At 36.6% G+C, this 17301-nt stretch overlaps 1 protein-coding gene across 3 annotated transcripts in view; it reads left to right on the top strand.

Annotated features, from left to right (window-relative positions):
- The window catches only part of LOC119787944 (partitioning defective 3 homolog), a 502126-nt gene that overhangs the window by 237773 nt on the left and 247052 nt on the right, over positions 1-17301 (top strand). For 2 of the 3 annotated variants that reach the window (XM_038292032.1, XM_038292030.1), the window contains exons 13-15: positions 9204-9236; positions 9451-9636; positions 9876-10046. In XM_038292032.1, the coding sequence (XP_038147960.1) occupies positions 9204-9236; positions 9451-9636; positions 9876-10046 (390 nt within the window). The remainder of the gene's footprint in view (positions 1-9203; positions 9237-9450; positions 9637-9875; positions 10047-17301) is intronic. The other variant, XM_038292033.1, reaches the window with a different exon arrangement.

Raw genomic sequence — 17301 nt, 5'->3', positions numbered from 1 at the left:
CATCTTTTGATTATGATTCTGAAAAGCAGGAAATGTATAAACATCAGCTTTATTAAATGCAAGGATTTATTGTGGAACCCGGTTTTAAATCTTTAGTAATGTCTGCTTTTTACAGTTAGAAGTTGGTATTAGACACTGTTTTATGTTTATCCGCATACATCTATGTAGCAGAGTTTTCTTAATCCAGTGAGTAAATGTTTAAATACATACTACTTTATTTATTTTTTTAAAGAAATGTATGTTCTTTTTTGCATTGATTCCCATCTGCTCCTGCTTTAACAGTGTCATATTCAGCTGACGATAAAGGTTAAGGCTTTTTCTTCTCGAGTAATGATAAGCAGGATATTTCTTAACCTGCATGGTTTTGGCAACCATGCCAAAAAAGACATCTCCCCAGTTAATCTAATTAGGTGTCTCTTAGAGTAATGCTTCCGTGGAAGGATGAGGTAATGTGTTGCAATTTTCCTAAATAATGTGCGAATGACAAGAGTTTTCCTCCTGAATCCTTTCAACAGTTTATTTATGTTACTGCAGGTGACTTTAGCAGATATATTATCATGAGAGGAACTGGCAAACATCTCAAGGAGATGAGTCACTTCTTGGTGTACACAGGTTCTTTAACTTTTTTCTATGACATTTGCAATTTAAGTGTTATGTTGCGATAAAGCCTGAAAATGAACCTTAAGATTTAAGGAATTTGGGTATAATCAGCAGATTTTTGTGTTGTCGCCTGATTCTTCTCTGCAAATTAGTCTGTGAAATGTATTTTGGTCTCGGATGAGGTTAAATCAGAGAATGTGGGCCAGGATCATCCACCCTGCTGTAGATCAGCATGTACAGATTTGTGTAAAAATTATGCTGGCTTTCCAAAAAGTTGCTTTTATAAAGAGTAGGTGTCATTTTAAGGGCATTTTATCAAGATTACTTTTTTTTAATTACTTTAGCTCTAAAAGTTTATAAAACAAAGCTTTTCTCCATGCTTTCTTTTTCTACTTTTCACTCTCTTCTGCACACATAACTTTCTTTTTATGTACACACAGTTTTTTTTTTTTTACAAAAAGCTGATAATGCTGACCTGAGCACCTTAGCAATGTTTTTTGAATCAACATGAAAGTTTTAGCAACATGCTCTGTCATAATTAAAGCTGAAGCTGCCAAGCGTGGTCGAAGACAATGCCAACCTGGTTAACAATTTCCGAGCGAGTCTCGCCGACGCCACCTGTTTTCGTTTAGCACTTTCCAGCAGCTGTTCCTATAATTATACTAGCTGTCATTGCAGTGCAGAGTATGGGATGGTGCAGTGCAGCACTGTGCCTGGCGATAAACAAGGTATTTAAAGGCCACTTATGGCAACACAGTTACTCTCCCGAAGGGGATTCAGCATCTGTTTTCAGAACACATAATGGACTGCTGTGTATCTGTGAAGTTGGAAGAACTAAAACTCTTTTAGTCACTATTAACTTGACAAAGATTACTCTATTTCCTGATGCGTTCCTCCTCTATGATTGGTATGTTCTATCTAATTGGATCTCATCTTGTTCAAACTTTAGAAATAGGCTTTAAGATTAGGGGTAGGGTTTTATTTTTCACGGCAACAGAAGGTAATGGTTATAAGTAAGATATGAAACATTAGCAAAGTTTAACTATGCTAAGGTTGATTTTCAAATATGGCGTTCATTGGCAGCTGTTAATGACAGTGATTACACCTGAATAAAAAAAGAAACAACATGCAATACTAACAACTGATAATTCGGTTATTCTAAAATAATTGTCTCCAGAAGTAATATTGTCAAAACAAATTGACAAGTTGTTTAATTGTGATCTATTTTCTGGAGGTTGATAGTTGTAGTGGTTTGTTCTTAACAAACAAAAAAAAAAGAGAAAGAACCTAAGCCACAGTGAATGAATAAAACTTCAGGTTGTTGGCTTGCAGAGCATTTATTGATCCAACGCTCAAATTTTAACTTTGTACACTCGCTTAAACCAAATAATCCTACATTTGCTGCAACTCGGTGATCAATAACAAAACAACAAAACCTACAACAACCAACAAAGACGACGACGGTCAAAACCTGTTTGCTTCCGCCGCAATCAGCACACCTGCAGTGCGACTGCCTGTGACTCCATTTAAAACAGATGAAGCCACCCACTTTCAACTTTATATATTACAGCAAATAGGAAAATAAATACAAAAACTCCAAAATATGGCTCTAATAATAGTAATTCAAGGATTTTTCCTTGAGGGCTGCAAACTCCAAATACACAACTTACATTTGACTTGGGTGGGTAAATACTGTAAAAGTAGGACATTTGATGGTGATCATATGGCCTCTGACATTCTTTGTTACCTTTATCATCATCTTATTAGGATGTGTGAAAAATGCAAACTGTGATGAAAAAGGCCTTTATTTTATATAAAATTTCCTTTTTAGTATAAGCTTTAAATACAAGCCCTTAAACTTTATTTTTATTTGCTTATCCATGCCACTCTGAGGCATGTTAAAGGCTTGATGTGGCCAAAAACATAAAATTTCCAGGTCTGTACTAGTGTCAGGTCAGGCTGCACTTAGTTGCTCAGTGTTAAAAACAATCATCTTTGTGTTTTTGTAGCTCAGACCCAAGTCAGTTACGGATCTGTATAACTTATCATTGCATTAATAACTGTGTAAAAATTGGCTATAGTTTATGACCAATTTTTGGTAGAAGGAAACTTGAGTTGATGGAGGCATGGTGTTGTGTCGAGTGATCAGTCATTGGATAACATACTTTTTTCAGTTCCTCTCAGTTCATTTATATATTCTCAACAAACATCACATCAAGGATCTAAAAAAAAAAAAAAACAGATCCAGTTTCTTCACAAATAAACAAATCTACATGTATGACTTACATTTTTTACAATACAGTGACATAGAATGTATTATATTAATTTTTAAAGCACATTTTGTGAAAGGAAGCCAAGACAATGTTTTGAGTACTTGACATTTTAGAAATCCCCCACAAAGTGTAAGCATGTGCTAAGCTTGATAGGAAGACTCCTTTAATAGAAGTCAACTCAGCACACGTTTTAACAGAACAGAAATATCAATCCATAACCTGTGGTTGGAGTCAGTTGCATCAGTAGCTCTTTCAGTCCGATTGATCTATGAGAGAATCACAGCAGATAAACACTGAGCCAGACAGAAAACATGCAGGATGAAAATCAGCAACATTGGCTCCTTCAATGCCTTGTTCAGGGCAGAGACAAGGGCTACAGTGCAAATTGTGTCATTGATGAACCGAGAATATGAAGTCTTTGACAGACATAGCTCAGCCCTGGGCTTTCCATGAATATTGACACCACTAAATAAATCTTGCCACATATCATTTATACATGCATAGAAGGAAAAAAACCCAAAACAACATTGGATAAATTTATATTTAAGGAAATTGGAAAGACACAGCAATGGAAAAGGGGATCTTCCAGAAGCTTTAGCCAATAACTTAGCTCAAAATTACATCTTTGCTTCCTTTTGTATCTCTGCTTCTGCCTCCTTCAACTCCAGTCAGCCTTGGCAGATGGCCGCTCACACTGAACCTGGTTCTGCTGGAGGTTTCTTCCTGTTAAAAAGGAGTTTTTCCTCTCCACTGTCACAATAGGCATGCTTGGTGCGAGGGATTGCCGTCAAGTCAATGAGTCGATCCAATCAGCTAGTATTCCTTAGATAGAAAACTTTAAACCAATCTCACAGTATCTTGTTGAATAGTCTCTGTAAAATGCCTTGAGATTTCATGTGTTGTGAATTTGCGCTATATAAATAAACTGAATGCAATTGAACAGAAGATCACTCTAACTATAGGCGTTATTAAAGGGGAAAGTTTTAAGCTTAGTCTCAGAGGTAGACCGCTATCTGCCTCACTGACTGTAAAACTAGGAGCTGGCATTAAAAAGAAAACAGAATTGGAGAAATAGGATTTTTCTTTTTTCTCCATCAGTCTTCTTGAAGACAAAATGTCCAGGCTACTAGGAATTAGAGAATCACAGTAGTTGTCCAACTTTGAAGTAACAAATGCAAAGGGTTTTGGTCATCAACTTAAATAGTTATGTTTTATTTTATTTTATTTAACCTTTATTTTACCAGGAAGTCCCTTGAGATAAAATCTCTTTTTCGAGGGAGACCTGGCCAAGAGGCAGCAGTACAGCAAGACATATAAAAATACAGGACAACATAATAAAATTAATTATAAACTAGACTCTAGAATAACAATTAGAATTCTCTGTGCAAGCAGTTTTCAATAGTGATTTAAAAAGCTTTAGCGGAATAAGAGTCCGTAATTGCAGGGAGTTTTGAATATTGTGCCACGACCATGGTGCTGCATAGAAAAATGATGTTTTGCCAAGATCTGTGTTGATCCTGGGAATAGTGAAAAGAACACGACTAATGTTACGAGTAATAATCAAAGCATTTTTTTTTATGAATATTTTGTCTCTGTTGCGTATTTACCTTGATTTCACATGTCAGCTATTGGTTTGAATCTATAAGTAAAATCCAACTCAATAGGCATCATGTTATCTCATTTAAAGCCTTCCACAGGCAGCTTTTCCCTCCACACCCTCAATGTACCTGAACTTGTTTATTCCTCTTAGAGTTACATTGTCAAAAAAAAAAAATTTGCTGCAAGAATCCCGGCCAAAGAAATTTGCGTTACAATACCTAGCCTGTGTGCACCTCTTTTGTAATTACACCCATGGCTGATTTCTTTTATCCCCTTTTAGATTAATTTCCAATGACCTTTATGTCACTAAATTGCACCAAGTTGAAAGACGTTTCCAGCGGTGTTAATTGTTTTAGGCATTGATGTGCGGAGAACTCCGATTTTTATGTGAATAGAGTTAATTGCAATTCATTTGCTTTCTTGTTTCTCCCTCTCTTGGAGAATTTTTTTGGCTTTCTCTGTCTGTTTTTCTGATAACACATGCTACATATCTCTTAATGCAGAATAGATTAAGCACAATAAATACGGAAAAAACTAATAGGAAGACAGGGCTTTGTTAAACGATGATCTAACTCACTCTTTGTGGAGGCCATGTCTGCCTGTATCTCTATGAAAATGTTTCCTTTATTTCCCTTGCCCGGTGATAATGACTGGGTGTTATCCCACTGCACTGTTAATTAATTAAGGACTTAATTGAGTAAAGCACTATGGCCATAGCTGAGAAAAGAGGAGGACAAAAGCAACTGGAGGATAAGGGGTATCCTTTGCATTTATCTTGCCCAGCACTTAGACCATTGAGCTCAAGAAATAATAACAGCAATGATTGCATTATTAACTATTTCCTACTATTTTAATCTATGAATTCTAAGCTAATTCACATATTTAAAACTTTGAGTAAATAGTCATCTGATCCTTGTTTGAACATAGTATATAAATGAGCCTTGAAAACCATTAGAAAAACATGCAGTGATATTACCACTGCTAATTTCCAGTCAAAATATTATTTGGGTTATATCTTCCTTCCTGAAATGATGCTCCATCTCAATGATTTCATTTGTGCTCTTTATCTAAGGTTCATTAAAGCGCTGAGCTTTGAACAATGAAAATGAACTTTGTCCTTTTTCTCGAGCTCGGTCAGGTTCAGCTCCCTCACAGTTGAATCTCAGCCATAACTCCTGTCAAGCAGCTTGACAAACTCGTTTCTAGCTGGCGGCGCTTGTTCCTGTCTGACGAAAATGTTACAGTGCTGTCTCATTTTGTGCCTCGGCCTTCTTTTCCCGTAACACATCTCTGAGCGGGTGGTTATTCTGTCATCATTTTGGAAGCAAGCGTTAGCCTGTTTAAAGCCTCACACTGTGTCTGTCCAGCATCGGTTTTGCAGCTGGTCTTTGGTTGTCTTTAAGTATCTTGCTATAAATGTGTTAAAATGTTATATCTACCCTCATAATATTTATTTTAATTTGAAAATCTGCATTTGCATTTACACATATATGTTTTTATTTAAATGATGCACATAGCAAAATTGTTAATTAATTTGAATTGTTATGCAGTACAGTCCCTAGTAGAAACCTTTATGCCAGAAACTATTCTAACTAAAAACCTCAATTTATCGTATTTTCTTTTTAAAAAGCAGTTAAGGAAGAAAAAAAAAAGTTGTTCCACTTTGTTTTAAGGTAAAAAATATGCAATCATAGGTGTAGTGTAGATATGTATTCAGCTTTCTTGACTTACATATTCCTAAATCCAGTTTAACCCACTGCCATAAGAATCAGGTAAGCAGTTCATGGAGCATACTATAATCTCAGGATAAACAGTAAGGAAACCACAAAACGTGTCTGGGTAGACGTTGTGAATAAGGTTTAAAGCAGGCTTTGGTTTACAAAACAATATCAGAAGCTTTAAACATCTAGTGGAGGACTTTTTAATCCTTCATTAGATAATGAGAAGTGTAAGGCAGATCCTACTAAGAACACGGTTGTTAATCTGACTCTTCTGCATTGAAGAAGATTAATCAGAGAAGCAACATAGGCTCCAGTGATTTCTCTGGGGAAGCTTCTGGGGTTCACAGTTCAGGGGGAAGAATCAGCTTAAAGGACATTTTGCACCAGCTACCTTTATGCAAGAGTGAAAAGTGAAAAAAAGCAAGACAGAAAGACCCGGGAGAAGCATGCAGCCTCAGACTTAAGGTATGAATAAATGTACCCTAAAAGACTTGCAGCTTTTATTACTCAAAAGGTGGTTTCACAATGTGTTAAGTCAACATATTTTCTAAATGTTTCTATGGGTAAACATATCAATACCAAGAATTTTTCAGTCACTCTTATGCCCTAGTTAGAGTTGCCTTAAATCATAAAAATCCACCCAAAACACATGGATTCTTCCGATTGCATTATGAGAAAATGTGGAAAGGTTTAAGGACTATGAATTCTTATGCAAGGCACTGTATGTGGATGATACGTGTTAGCGGATTTACATTTCAAAAGAGCTGAGCTCATGTCAGTTGTCAAGATGTTTCCATAAAACATCTGTCAAAGCTTTCCAGCTCAGAAAAGGCATGAAAACTTAAACAATATTGATGCATTACATTGGCTCCTGGTGTGGAGAAGGAATTCTCTTAAAGTCGCTATTTTCCTGGCCCCTATCTGACTCATTCAGCATTCAGCAGGGAAGAAAAGGTTCATTTCCTGCCAAGACCTGGGGATTTTTGTATTAGAACCATAGGTGTTGAAATCCAATGCGATTAAATGGATTCCGCTGGTCGGAATTGTGGAAGGGTCCGGCCTCAAACAAAGACCCTTTTGGCAAGTCGCACAGACAGGTGTAGAGCAATTTAAAAAGCAAGTGAGAAAGAATGGAGGGCAGACAGAGGACCATGAGGAGAATGGAGGCTCAGTCTGTTAGTGTTGAAAACAGCCTCCACCTGAATGCATCACTGCACCCTAATAACGCATCAGTGAAACCCCCACACCCCCCCAAAAATGTAAATATCCTACATTCTGTTTCTTCTCATTCCTCGCTATTCACACGACCGCTGCTTAATGTTTATCTAGATTCAGCCCAACACCCTCTATTTAAAGAGGGTGTTGGGCGTTTGTAGTGTAATTATATTGCACCAAAATAAATGTTTCAGCTTTAGCTATAGCCCCGATTAAAAAGTAAGATTAGGCCAATCCGACCGTCTCATTGCTGCTCCCAAGTTTGTGGAATTAGTCACTATCAACCAGTCATCAACATAATAATCAATGAGACATAAACACATGTTTGGTTGACTGGATAGGAAGTAATAGTGTCCCATGCTCTTGTTAAAGGTACCTTAGTGTTTCTAACAATGGGAGAGCAGAGTCCTAAATTATGTCAGAAATTCGCCCCCTCTTGAAATGTTATGGACCAGCAATTACCAAGGAGCTGTGGAATATAATGGAACATGTATATATATATTTGTTTCAGCTCATTGTCTAGGCTGACACTTCTGCCAGAGTGGGAACTACTGATCATAAATTATTTCTAAAGTTTCTGGACAGTGGTAGCTTTTAAAGAGACAGACAGAAGCTGAAACATAGTGTGACTCTTCTTTGATGTCTGCTGCTGCTTTCTTTCCTTCCCTTTTTAGTGATTGTTATATATGACTATATATATCGTCACTAAATGTAGATAGTTATCATATGATTGCTGACCTATGATTGTCCTGTAATTTCTTCCATTTTCTGTTTATATTAGTAGAACGTCTATCTGATATTGAAGTCATACAGTACATCTCTGTTGAATAAACGGGTAGTGTTGCGTAGCCAGAGTTATGTTAATTTTATTCACCTATTTATGCATTCTGAATCTGCTTAGATTTGTACCCATATGCAGATCATATGTATTTATTTATTATATTTTATTCATTTGCAGCTGCTTAACACGGATCTAAGACCTCCTTCAGTCCGAAACACTATTGGTTAATGGACAAAGTTCTATCCAGTTGATTCATTAACAAAATGAGCCTTGATCAATATTGTCTGTGTTCTTGGTGAACGATGGGGTAGGGGTTAAGTGGCAACTTTACATTGACTTTTTAATTAATCAAAAAATGACAGAGAGTTGTTAGGCTTAAGATTAATACGGCCTGAAAACGATTACTGGGCTGACGGACCATAAAGCTCCCATTTGAAGGATGTGGCCAAACATGCAACAGCTAAGTAAGATAGGCAAGTCAGATCAAGAACAGAAGAAGAAAAATAACAATGATGCCTGCTTTTAATACAGTTTAGTAATGAATTAATGAGTTAGGAACCTCAGAGTCATAAGGCTGGATCGATGTCTTTAAGTTATTTCCTTATAAGCACAAAGTTGAAACATCACAGCATTATTGCTCCCACCAGGCTGAAATTAAAACTGTATTTCTCTTATTAAAAACCATTGATTAATTGAGCTAGTTCTATAATGAATATTTACTACTTCAAGAGTTAAATGGCCCTTAAAGAAAAGGTGTTATTCAAAGGAATCCCTGAGTTTTCACCTATACGTAATTCGGAATTCAGCTCTGCTTGCACTGTCTCTTTACCAGGGTCATCATACTGGAATGGAAATACTCAACAAGATGGTCAATGGAACATGGCAGTTCTAAGCTATGGGACATGCTTACCATTTATTTATTGATTGTCTTGACCGTATACTTCCTGTATTCAATTTTATGGTCATATCTGCTCTCTTGATCACTTTTTTCTCTTTTGTTTTCCAATGCAACAGTGGATCTCCCCATCACTTTTTCAATTTAGCCAAGTAAGTAAAGCAACCAAAGTCCAGGTGTATTATATTGCATTGAGGGTTTATTAGCACCTCTGCTATTTGTCAGTGCATCCAAGACATAGTATGGGTCTAGGGTCTGGTGTTTTGGGCTCCTGTTCTAAAGAGATTTTAATATGTGTTATCAAAGAGTGATGTATAAGAAATCCTCATCTTCTCATCTCTTTTGTTTCTTCAATGTCCACCTCAGAAACAGGAGGATGACATAGTGCTAACTCCAGATGGGACGCGGGAGTTTTTGACCTTTGAGATCCCGCTCAATGACTCAGGCTCAGCAGGCTTGGGAGTCAGCGTCAAGGGGAACCGGTCCAAGGAGAGCCAAGCTGATCTTGGAATCTTCGTGAAATCTATAATCAATGGAGGAGCTGCTAGTAAGGCAAGTTGAAACTTTTTTTTTTTTACTTCCAGTTACCTTCTGCCCATTGTTTTTGATAAATTGAAATTATTTGACATGCTATGTTTACTGCAACAGTAACATGTATAGAACTCCTGTTGCTGCATCTTAGGTATTGAGGGATGTTATTAAGTCATATTAAAGCCAATTTTATTTTGAAAAATTTATTGGGACAATAGATAAATAGTTGCTAAATGGTGTTAAATGTTGTCTCTCTTTAGGATGGCCGTCTTCTTGTCAATGACCAACTCATTGCTGTCAATGGAGAGTCGCTGATTGGGATGACCAACCAGGATGCCATGGAAGCACTTCGAAAGTCCATGTCGGTAGAGGGCAACAAGCGAGGAATGATTCAGCTCATTGTGGCACGACGACTGATTAAGGACAGTGAGGTATACCAGTAATTTTATAATTACTGTAAAAATTATAAGTTAGTTCATGCTTTAACTTCTAATTATTGAGGTCAAGATTATCTGAGATATTGGATGGAGTGACTAGATTTGCCTTGACAGATAACTTGACAAAATCTGTTCAATTACTGATCAGAAAGGACATCCTTCTAACTGCTACTAGGTTTAGGTATTAGCATCCCTTTTCAAACCAGCTTGCTGTATCAGTGCTGTGAGGTTATAAAATGATGAGATATATAGGCAGTTTAAAAAGGCAGTACTTTCTGACAGAGAAAAGAAGAACTGCTCTCTTTTCTCCTTTTGTTGTTTAGCAACATAATGTGTTTATTTCCAGGTTAATAATATATATAATATAATATCTGGGAATGGAATACAGGCATTGCATGCTGGTTAGTGCTTTGCTCTCTATATTAGTTTTATAGAGTGTTAATAAGGAGAAGGTTTGGTAGTTATTATGTATATAATAGGCTAAAGGAAGATTAGTACAAATACATTTCTAAATTTCTGACACGTTATTTCAAAATGCAAAATTAGAAAAAGCTGATGGAAATGCAAAAGCAGGTGACTTTTAGCTGTGCTAGGTAGCAAAGCCAATCCTACTGACCACTTTGGCTGATTGCATCCTTTTTACCTAATTCTAGTTTGTGTTTATTTGACTCTGTGACACTACATCTCCCATGAGCATCACCTTGCAGTGCATATTGGTCTGTTTGATCGATGTCACCTCAGAAAGGTGGTCCCTGTGGAGAACACAGTTATAAAGCCAAAAAAACAACAACAACCTGATGATAGAGGGTAAAAAGGGAAGACAGAAACAATGCAGTTTAGCACACTTTTACCAACTTGGAGATTTTATAACTACCGGCATATTTGGTGACTTTTCAGACTCCTTTAGCGACTTATTCCATTTTTACAAAACTAATACTATTGACAAAGGTAGTGACTTTTTTCTGTGTTGTTGGAGACCTTGGTGACATCACATGAAGGCACTGATTGTTCAGAGTTAAACTGTTTTCTCCAGTGAGGAGTGAAAACTGCATGTCCCCAAATCTCTCATATGCAGGGACTCATATGCAGCTCAGCAGTTTTCCTCTGCTTCTCTGACTGAAAATGAGTTACACGTGCACAAAGCTTCTACTAACCCCTGTTAAATTAAAAAGTAAGATATACACATAATATTGTTGTTTTAACTTCTGCGTTAAAAAAAAGTATAGATCCTCCATGCACTTAATTCACTCACAGCCTTATCCACTGTGTGCTTCTGTTGTTTTTAACTTTAGTTTGATAACATAGGATTCATTTATGTAGTTTTAGTTTAGGTAAAATATCATTGAATTCTTACTTTATAGAATCTTTGCTTGTTAATGTATTGAGAGTGTTTTTAATCTTTTTCTGTCTTGCTGATTGTGATATTTCTCTCTTGGCTGAATCAAAGTATATATATATTTATTTTAACAGTTTTTTTTTCTTTTAAAATAATCATCTGCTTCCCAGCAACACATTTAAAATGCAATTATAAACATGTTTTATTTCATTGTACACTGCATATTTTCATATATAAGGGGCTTTACACAAAGCCTTATCAGAGCTGAGCACTAATAATGACTGGTAGTGTTTTATTTTATCTAGTTTGATGAGCATGTACAAGGAGCCCTTACTTTTAACAGAATTGCTAATATAGTTTAAATAAGTTTTAGCCCACTAAGGTCAGCTTTTAGCGTATGTAACATAATTTTCTAACAACCGTTTTTTGGAAAGTGAAAATACTAAGTGGCTAGTAACTCTACAAAGCCCACTAGCCACAGTGGCTAGCAAGCAAAATGGTTAATTTCAAGCCCAACATGTTAAATAAGGATGACTTAATTGACTTATGAGCAACAGCTGGACAATGGAATGAAAATTGAAGTTTTTTATTTTATTTTATTTTTATTCATTAAACAATTCAAACAGGACATTTAACAATCAAACAAAAGTATTGTAAATTGTATTAAGAAAAAGAAGCGTATTCAGAAATCCTTTTTTCGAGTCTGATATCTGATTTACAATGTGAACGTAGCGCAGAACTGCAGGTGTGAATGCATTGAAACGCACGTGCACGCCGAGTCGCCCTGAGGCCAGTGGTTGTAGATCAGATTTGATTAGAGCTGCTGTGACTCTAATTGGAGCCCATGTCCTGTGGCTATGTGTCAGTTTGTAGTACCACGCTGTGCCCCTCCCTGCTAATTCTCATCCTCCAAGCACTGTCTTTCTCTTTTCTTACTCACATGCCACATGCCATGCAGTTGTTTTTCCCTTTGTTTCAAGGCTAATTTTTACCCCATTCTTGCGATTCTCCACTGACAGCGGCTGAATTCATTAGACACTGGCCACCATGTTGATAGTTATATTTTTTAAAATAGCACTGTTTTTTATCTGAGGAGTATATTGTTTTCTATCTGCCTTTTCTCTTTCTGCTTTCTCTCTCCTTTCTTCCACCTTCAGACAAAGAGCAGAGGACATATGTCCCTCCTGGGGAAGCTCAGTCCAAAGGTTCACTGAGTCATATCACTTGAGTCCAGTCGGTCTCCTGTTGACTTTAATCCCTTACCAGACGCCTTGTAGAGAGACTGACGGCACACATTTTGCACCTAAATCTTCAAAAAACTATTGCGCATCATTCAGTCAGGCTTAAAACAGTAATGTCTATGACCCATTCCAACAGCTGTGAGCTATAGTATGAGGTTTAAACCACTTGGGTATCCACTGGACAAACCCCCCGTTTCTTTGAGCGCCCCACATTAGGGGTCAGCATTATTATTATTTTTTTTTTTTTGCTTTTAAGACGCTGAGCCCAAAAGCTAGCATAGCATCTAAACTTTTTAGACAGTTGAGAGTAGGTGATGGCCTCAATTTAATTTGACATATTCTACCTTTTTTGTTTCTTTGAAAAACTTTATACAGGAACTAGGACTTTGTTTTTATTTTAAGGACATATTCACACCAAAAGAGTCATTTGCTCCACTCATTTGGTCTATTCCAAATGTGGACATTTTTCTTGTTGTTATGTTTTGTTCACTTTGAAATAACACTTTTGGGACTGTAAGTTACAAAAAAGCCACATGTGTGACGATCGTTGGTACCTTTGAACAGAAATGATTAGGGCAGGACAGAACACACACCTGGAAATTGAAGAAAATGATTATTTGGGTTTTGCATATTTCTGCTGTTTTTACAGCTGCAAAATAATTGATAATAATTCAAAATGGATTATTTTAAATTTGTTTTTTTTAATTTTCAGATCAGAGAAGCAAACTTCAGAAAGTTAAATCGCGACCTAATTTTACTGCTCTCTATGTGTGGCTGACTCGCTGTCTACCCTTTTTGAATAGACAGAATCAGGTTTAGTGCCAAATGTGCCATGTGGAAACCTGTAGAAAGGGCCCTTTTTGCAGCTAAGCTTTAGTAGTTTTTATGTTTTAGTAGTTTTAAGTTTTTTCATCATTTTCCACTTATTCTCAAACAGCTGTCCCGTCATTAGGGCCCCCCCTTCAGCTGTGGCGCTAGGTAATTTCCTGCCTACTGTAGGCTTTGTCCATGCGACAACAGGTTCATAGTGTTACGCAACGTCATATATAAAAAACAGAATTTCCCTATTTTGGAGCAATAAAGAGATTTTCTATTCTATATATATATAAGACAACATTTAAAATGTAATTCAGTTATTTATAGCAAGAGTACAAATTTCATAGGAAGGGAGAAAAACATCATCCCATATAATTTCTTGACTAAATTCCTTTAATTCTCCGAAAGGATATATGTTTCTCAAATAACATGTTTTAAAGATTTTTTGTTTTCTTTTTTTTTTTTAAATGGCTGTCTTTCCTCTTTTACAATTGATTCCAAAAAAGTAAAAAAAAAAACAATCCACTTGACCTTTTTTCCAAGTTTAAAGACGTTTCGCTTCCCATCTAGGAAACTTTTTCAATTCAAAATGTCAGGATTAGCGTTGAGTTTGAGGCTATATACAGTAGCCCAACATGTATATAGCCTCGAACGCAATGCTATAACTGACATTTTGAATTGAAAACATTGGATGGAGCTGGATGACTGAGAATCTTCACTAGCATATCTACAGCTAATGATTAAGTCAGATTATCTTACTCTTCTTAAAAAGTGCTTTTTACATACAGGAAATAAACCTTTAAGCCCTCACTTTCACATTTAAGTCACATTTAAATATTGGTTTACCCAGATAAAAGTTTTAGATCATCTTGATGATGCTCTGCAAGAAAGACTTGACTTGACCGCATTCCATTATTCCACGATCTTGTGCCAGTTACCACTGTCTCAGGGGACCATGCTGTGTTTGGTAACTCATCCAACTGTCTTATGAACATTTAGAATTTCTGGGGAATGTCTTCCTGAGGTCCTTCGCTGACTTAGTCATGTACATTTGAGAGTTAGCTCCAGCAACCACAGCCAACTTCCTCTACTGTTTGTACTGATGCATCGGACAGACTACTCATGTTATGTTTTCATTCTTTTTTTGGACAAAATTTGCTTCCTGGAATAATAATGAAAATACTCTGTATTACCTCTGCTGGTCCCAGCAGTGTCCATAACATAACATTCAAATTTTACAGCAGCCCTTTACTATTTTTGGCTAAAAATTCTCTCAAAACAATAACGGCATGTGTTTTTTGATCGCTTTTAGTCTTTTCTTTCAGTCAATAACTTCTTTAAATTATGATTAGTCATGACAGAACCACATGAATCAGATGCAGAAAGTCATTTTAAAATGTCTGCGCTATATTTTGGGTTTCTATCAAAGAGCTACGGTGGCCATGGACAAACTTGGCCTTTAAACCTTTGTTTTTAATAATCACCAGTCCACATAAAAACATTGCAGTAGAGAGTTAAAAATAAAAAATAAAAGTTAAATTTTGTTTTTTCACCCACAAACCTGCTGGCATTTATACAACAGGCACAGACAAAACAAAAATTGGTTGTTTTGGTAGTCTTCCAGTTTAGAAGCAACGTGATGCAGCAGTGTGAAAAAAAAAAAAGACAACAGAGCAATGTCGCACACTGCAGTTTGTCAGGATTGGTTCCTCTACAGTTTGTTGCCTTTTATTAAGGCCACATTTAAACTGCAGATGTATTTGAAGACAGAATTCCCACACATAAATACACAATTTTAGCAATAGGTAAAATCTTTTGGGTTATCTCAACAGAAGATCAAACCCGACTTCTTATTTTTGCTGGACTGGTTCGGTACTGCATGTGTGGGTGTGTGTGTGTGTTTGGGGAGCTAGACCAGTTTGAATCTGTCACCCAGCGGAATGGGAGGGGGTACTGGAAGCTACCAGAAATGACCACCGTGAAATGAATCAGATCCATCACTGTCTGCAGGGGAAAGAAGCCAAGCACTGTAGATTAATGAAACAGAGAAGGGGGAGGGGTTAGGGTGGAATGCGAGTAGGTTTGGGTGGCTTTATTTATATACGTTTATCTATCCAACTGTCCGTACTTCCATTTGGCCATTTGATCTTTGCAGGAAGTATTATTGTTAAAGTGCAATGCAAGTTTTGGTTGACTGAGTATAATGCATATTTGAAGTGATCAACATTAGTTCTGATTAAAGTGTTTTGGTAGAATCGCATCCTCCATATAAGGTTATACCTTTACAAACCTCATTGGTTGATTAAAGCAACACCCCATAGTCTCTGAGGCCAACGTACAGAGTGAATCCATATCCACGGATTCTGTGGACTGCACAGCCAAAATGGCACTACCCCTCAGCTGCTGTGTAAGGCTGAAGACATAGACCTCTTCTGAAAAAGAAATAAAAGCCACATGCCTCCGTTATCCAAGGTTTTACAGTTTTTTCTCAGTTTTAATTGCTGTATTCATAAAGGTCTGATAATGAATTGCTGTGTTTTTTCTATTTGTTTAGACTCGGTGTGTTTGTGGTCAAACATGATCACTTTTGTGAAGCTACTTTCACTAGAACAATTGCTGGGATTTGGTATAATGACCAAAGTTTGGTGTTAGAAGAGATAAATAATGTATGTTGTCTTCTAGTATCCCCTATTTGAAGAACTACTGTTCTGCCCCAGATTGTCTTGTGACATGATTGGTTGCTGTCAATTTGTTTAACGCATTATAATTGCATATCTGTTCTGGAGTTGTGCAATTTCTACATCCGTGTCTTAGTTCCATAATATATTGTCATGGGTTTCAACTATTCCATTTTTAACAAGTAATTTTAATCCCATTATTTTCTGAGCTACACTTCCATAGTCTTTGATTTGGTTCTGAGTCTTGTGACTGAGATCAGATCTGTTGTTAAAAAATTGATCCTTCGGTATTGTTGATTGATTTGTCTCTCTTTTACCATTACAGAGGCTTAGAATGGGTGATATTTTTCACAACCTTTCATTATCCTGATTCAGTCTCTATCAGATGCAAAGAAACAAACTGCAACCTCCTTTTTTTCACATTGTTTCCTTCCAGTGTAGTGGTTGATTAGTGTTTCTTTGTATTGCAACATATGTCACAGCCCACAGTATTACGGAGATATTCATCTGATAACATCTAAAAGAAGTCAATCAAATGAGCATGCCTGACTAATTTTAATTCATACATTCCTTTCACATCACTTGATGCAGATGCATGTTCTGCGTTAATTAGAGATTATGTATGATGCTAATCTCTAGGAGTTTCTTGACACACATTAGCCACCATCATTTCTTCAAGCCAGAACACATCCTAAATCGCCTGACAAAATGAGTGTGGAGCCAATTTTCCCTTTCCTCCAACCATTTGAAAAGTATCCTGTCAAATACGCTCAATTATTGTGAATATCATGCAACACAAACAAGGGCAGAAAGTGTCTCAGCACAAACTCTGTGCTTTTAAACTTTTTTAAAGTCCCACATCCATCATCTCTTCCTAAACAAGTAAATAATTAGTCATGTGAGCATTTACTCCTGTCTCTGTATTGATATACCACACATGACAGCTAATACACATCAGAGCTTTGAACTGAAGAGAAATTAGTCTTATTACAATATGAGGCGTCACATAACATGGTTTCATGTTGAGAGTGGTGGCTATTTACACAGATTATACAAAGATTGTTGCAGCACATTGCTCTGATCTGTGGGAGTAATTTAGATGACACATTATCAGCAACCTCGTATGCTTTTACGCATATTTAAAGGAAATGTAACATTTTGGATCACTCAAAAATATT

This window comes from Cyprinodon tularosa, unplaced genomic scaffold (genome assembly GCF_016077235.1).
Source record: "Cyprinodon tularosa strain WSP-4 unplaced genomic scaffold, ASM1607723v1 ctg306, whole genome shotgun sequence".
NCBI lineage: Eukaryota > Metazoa > Chordata > Actinopteri > Cyprinodontiformes > Cyprinodontidae > Cyprinodon > Cyprinodon tularosa.
Note: the sequence above shows the minus strand (reverse complement) of the source record. Positions and strands in the feature narration are given on the sequence as shown.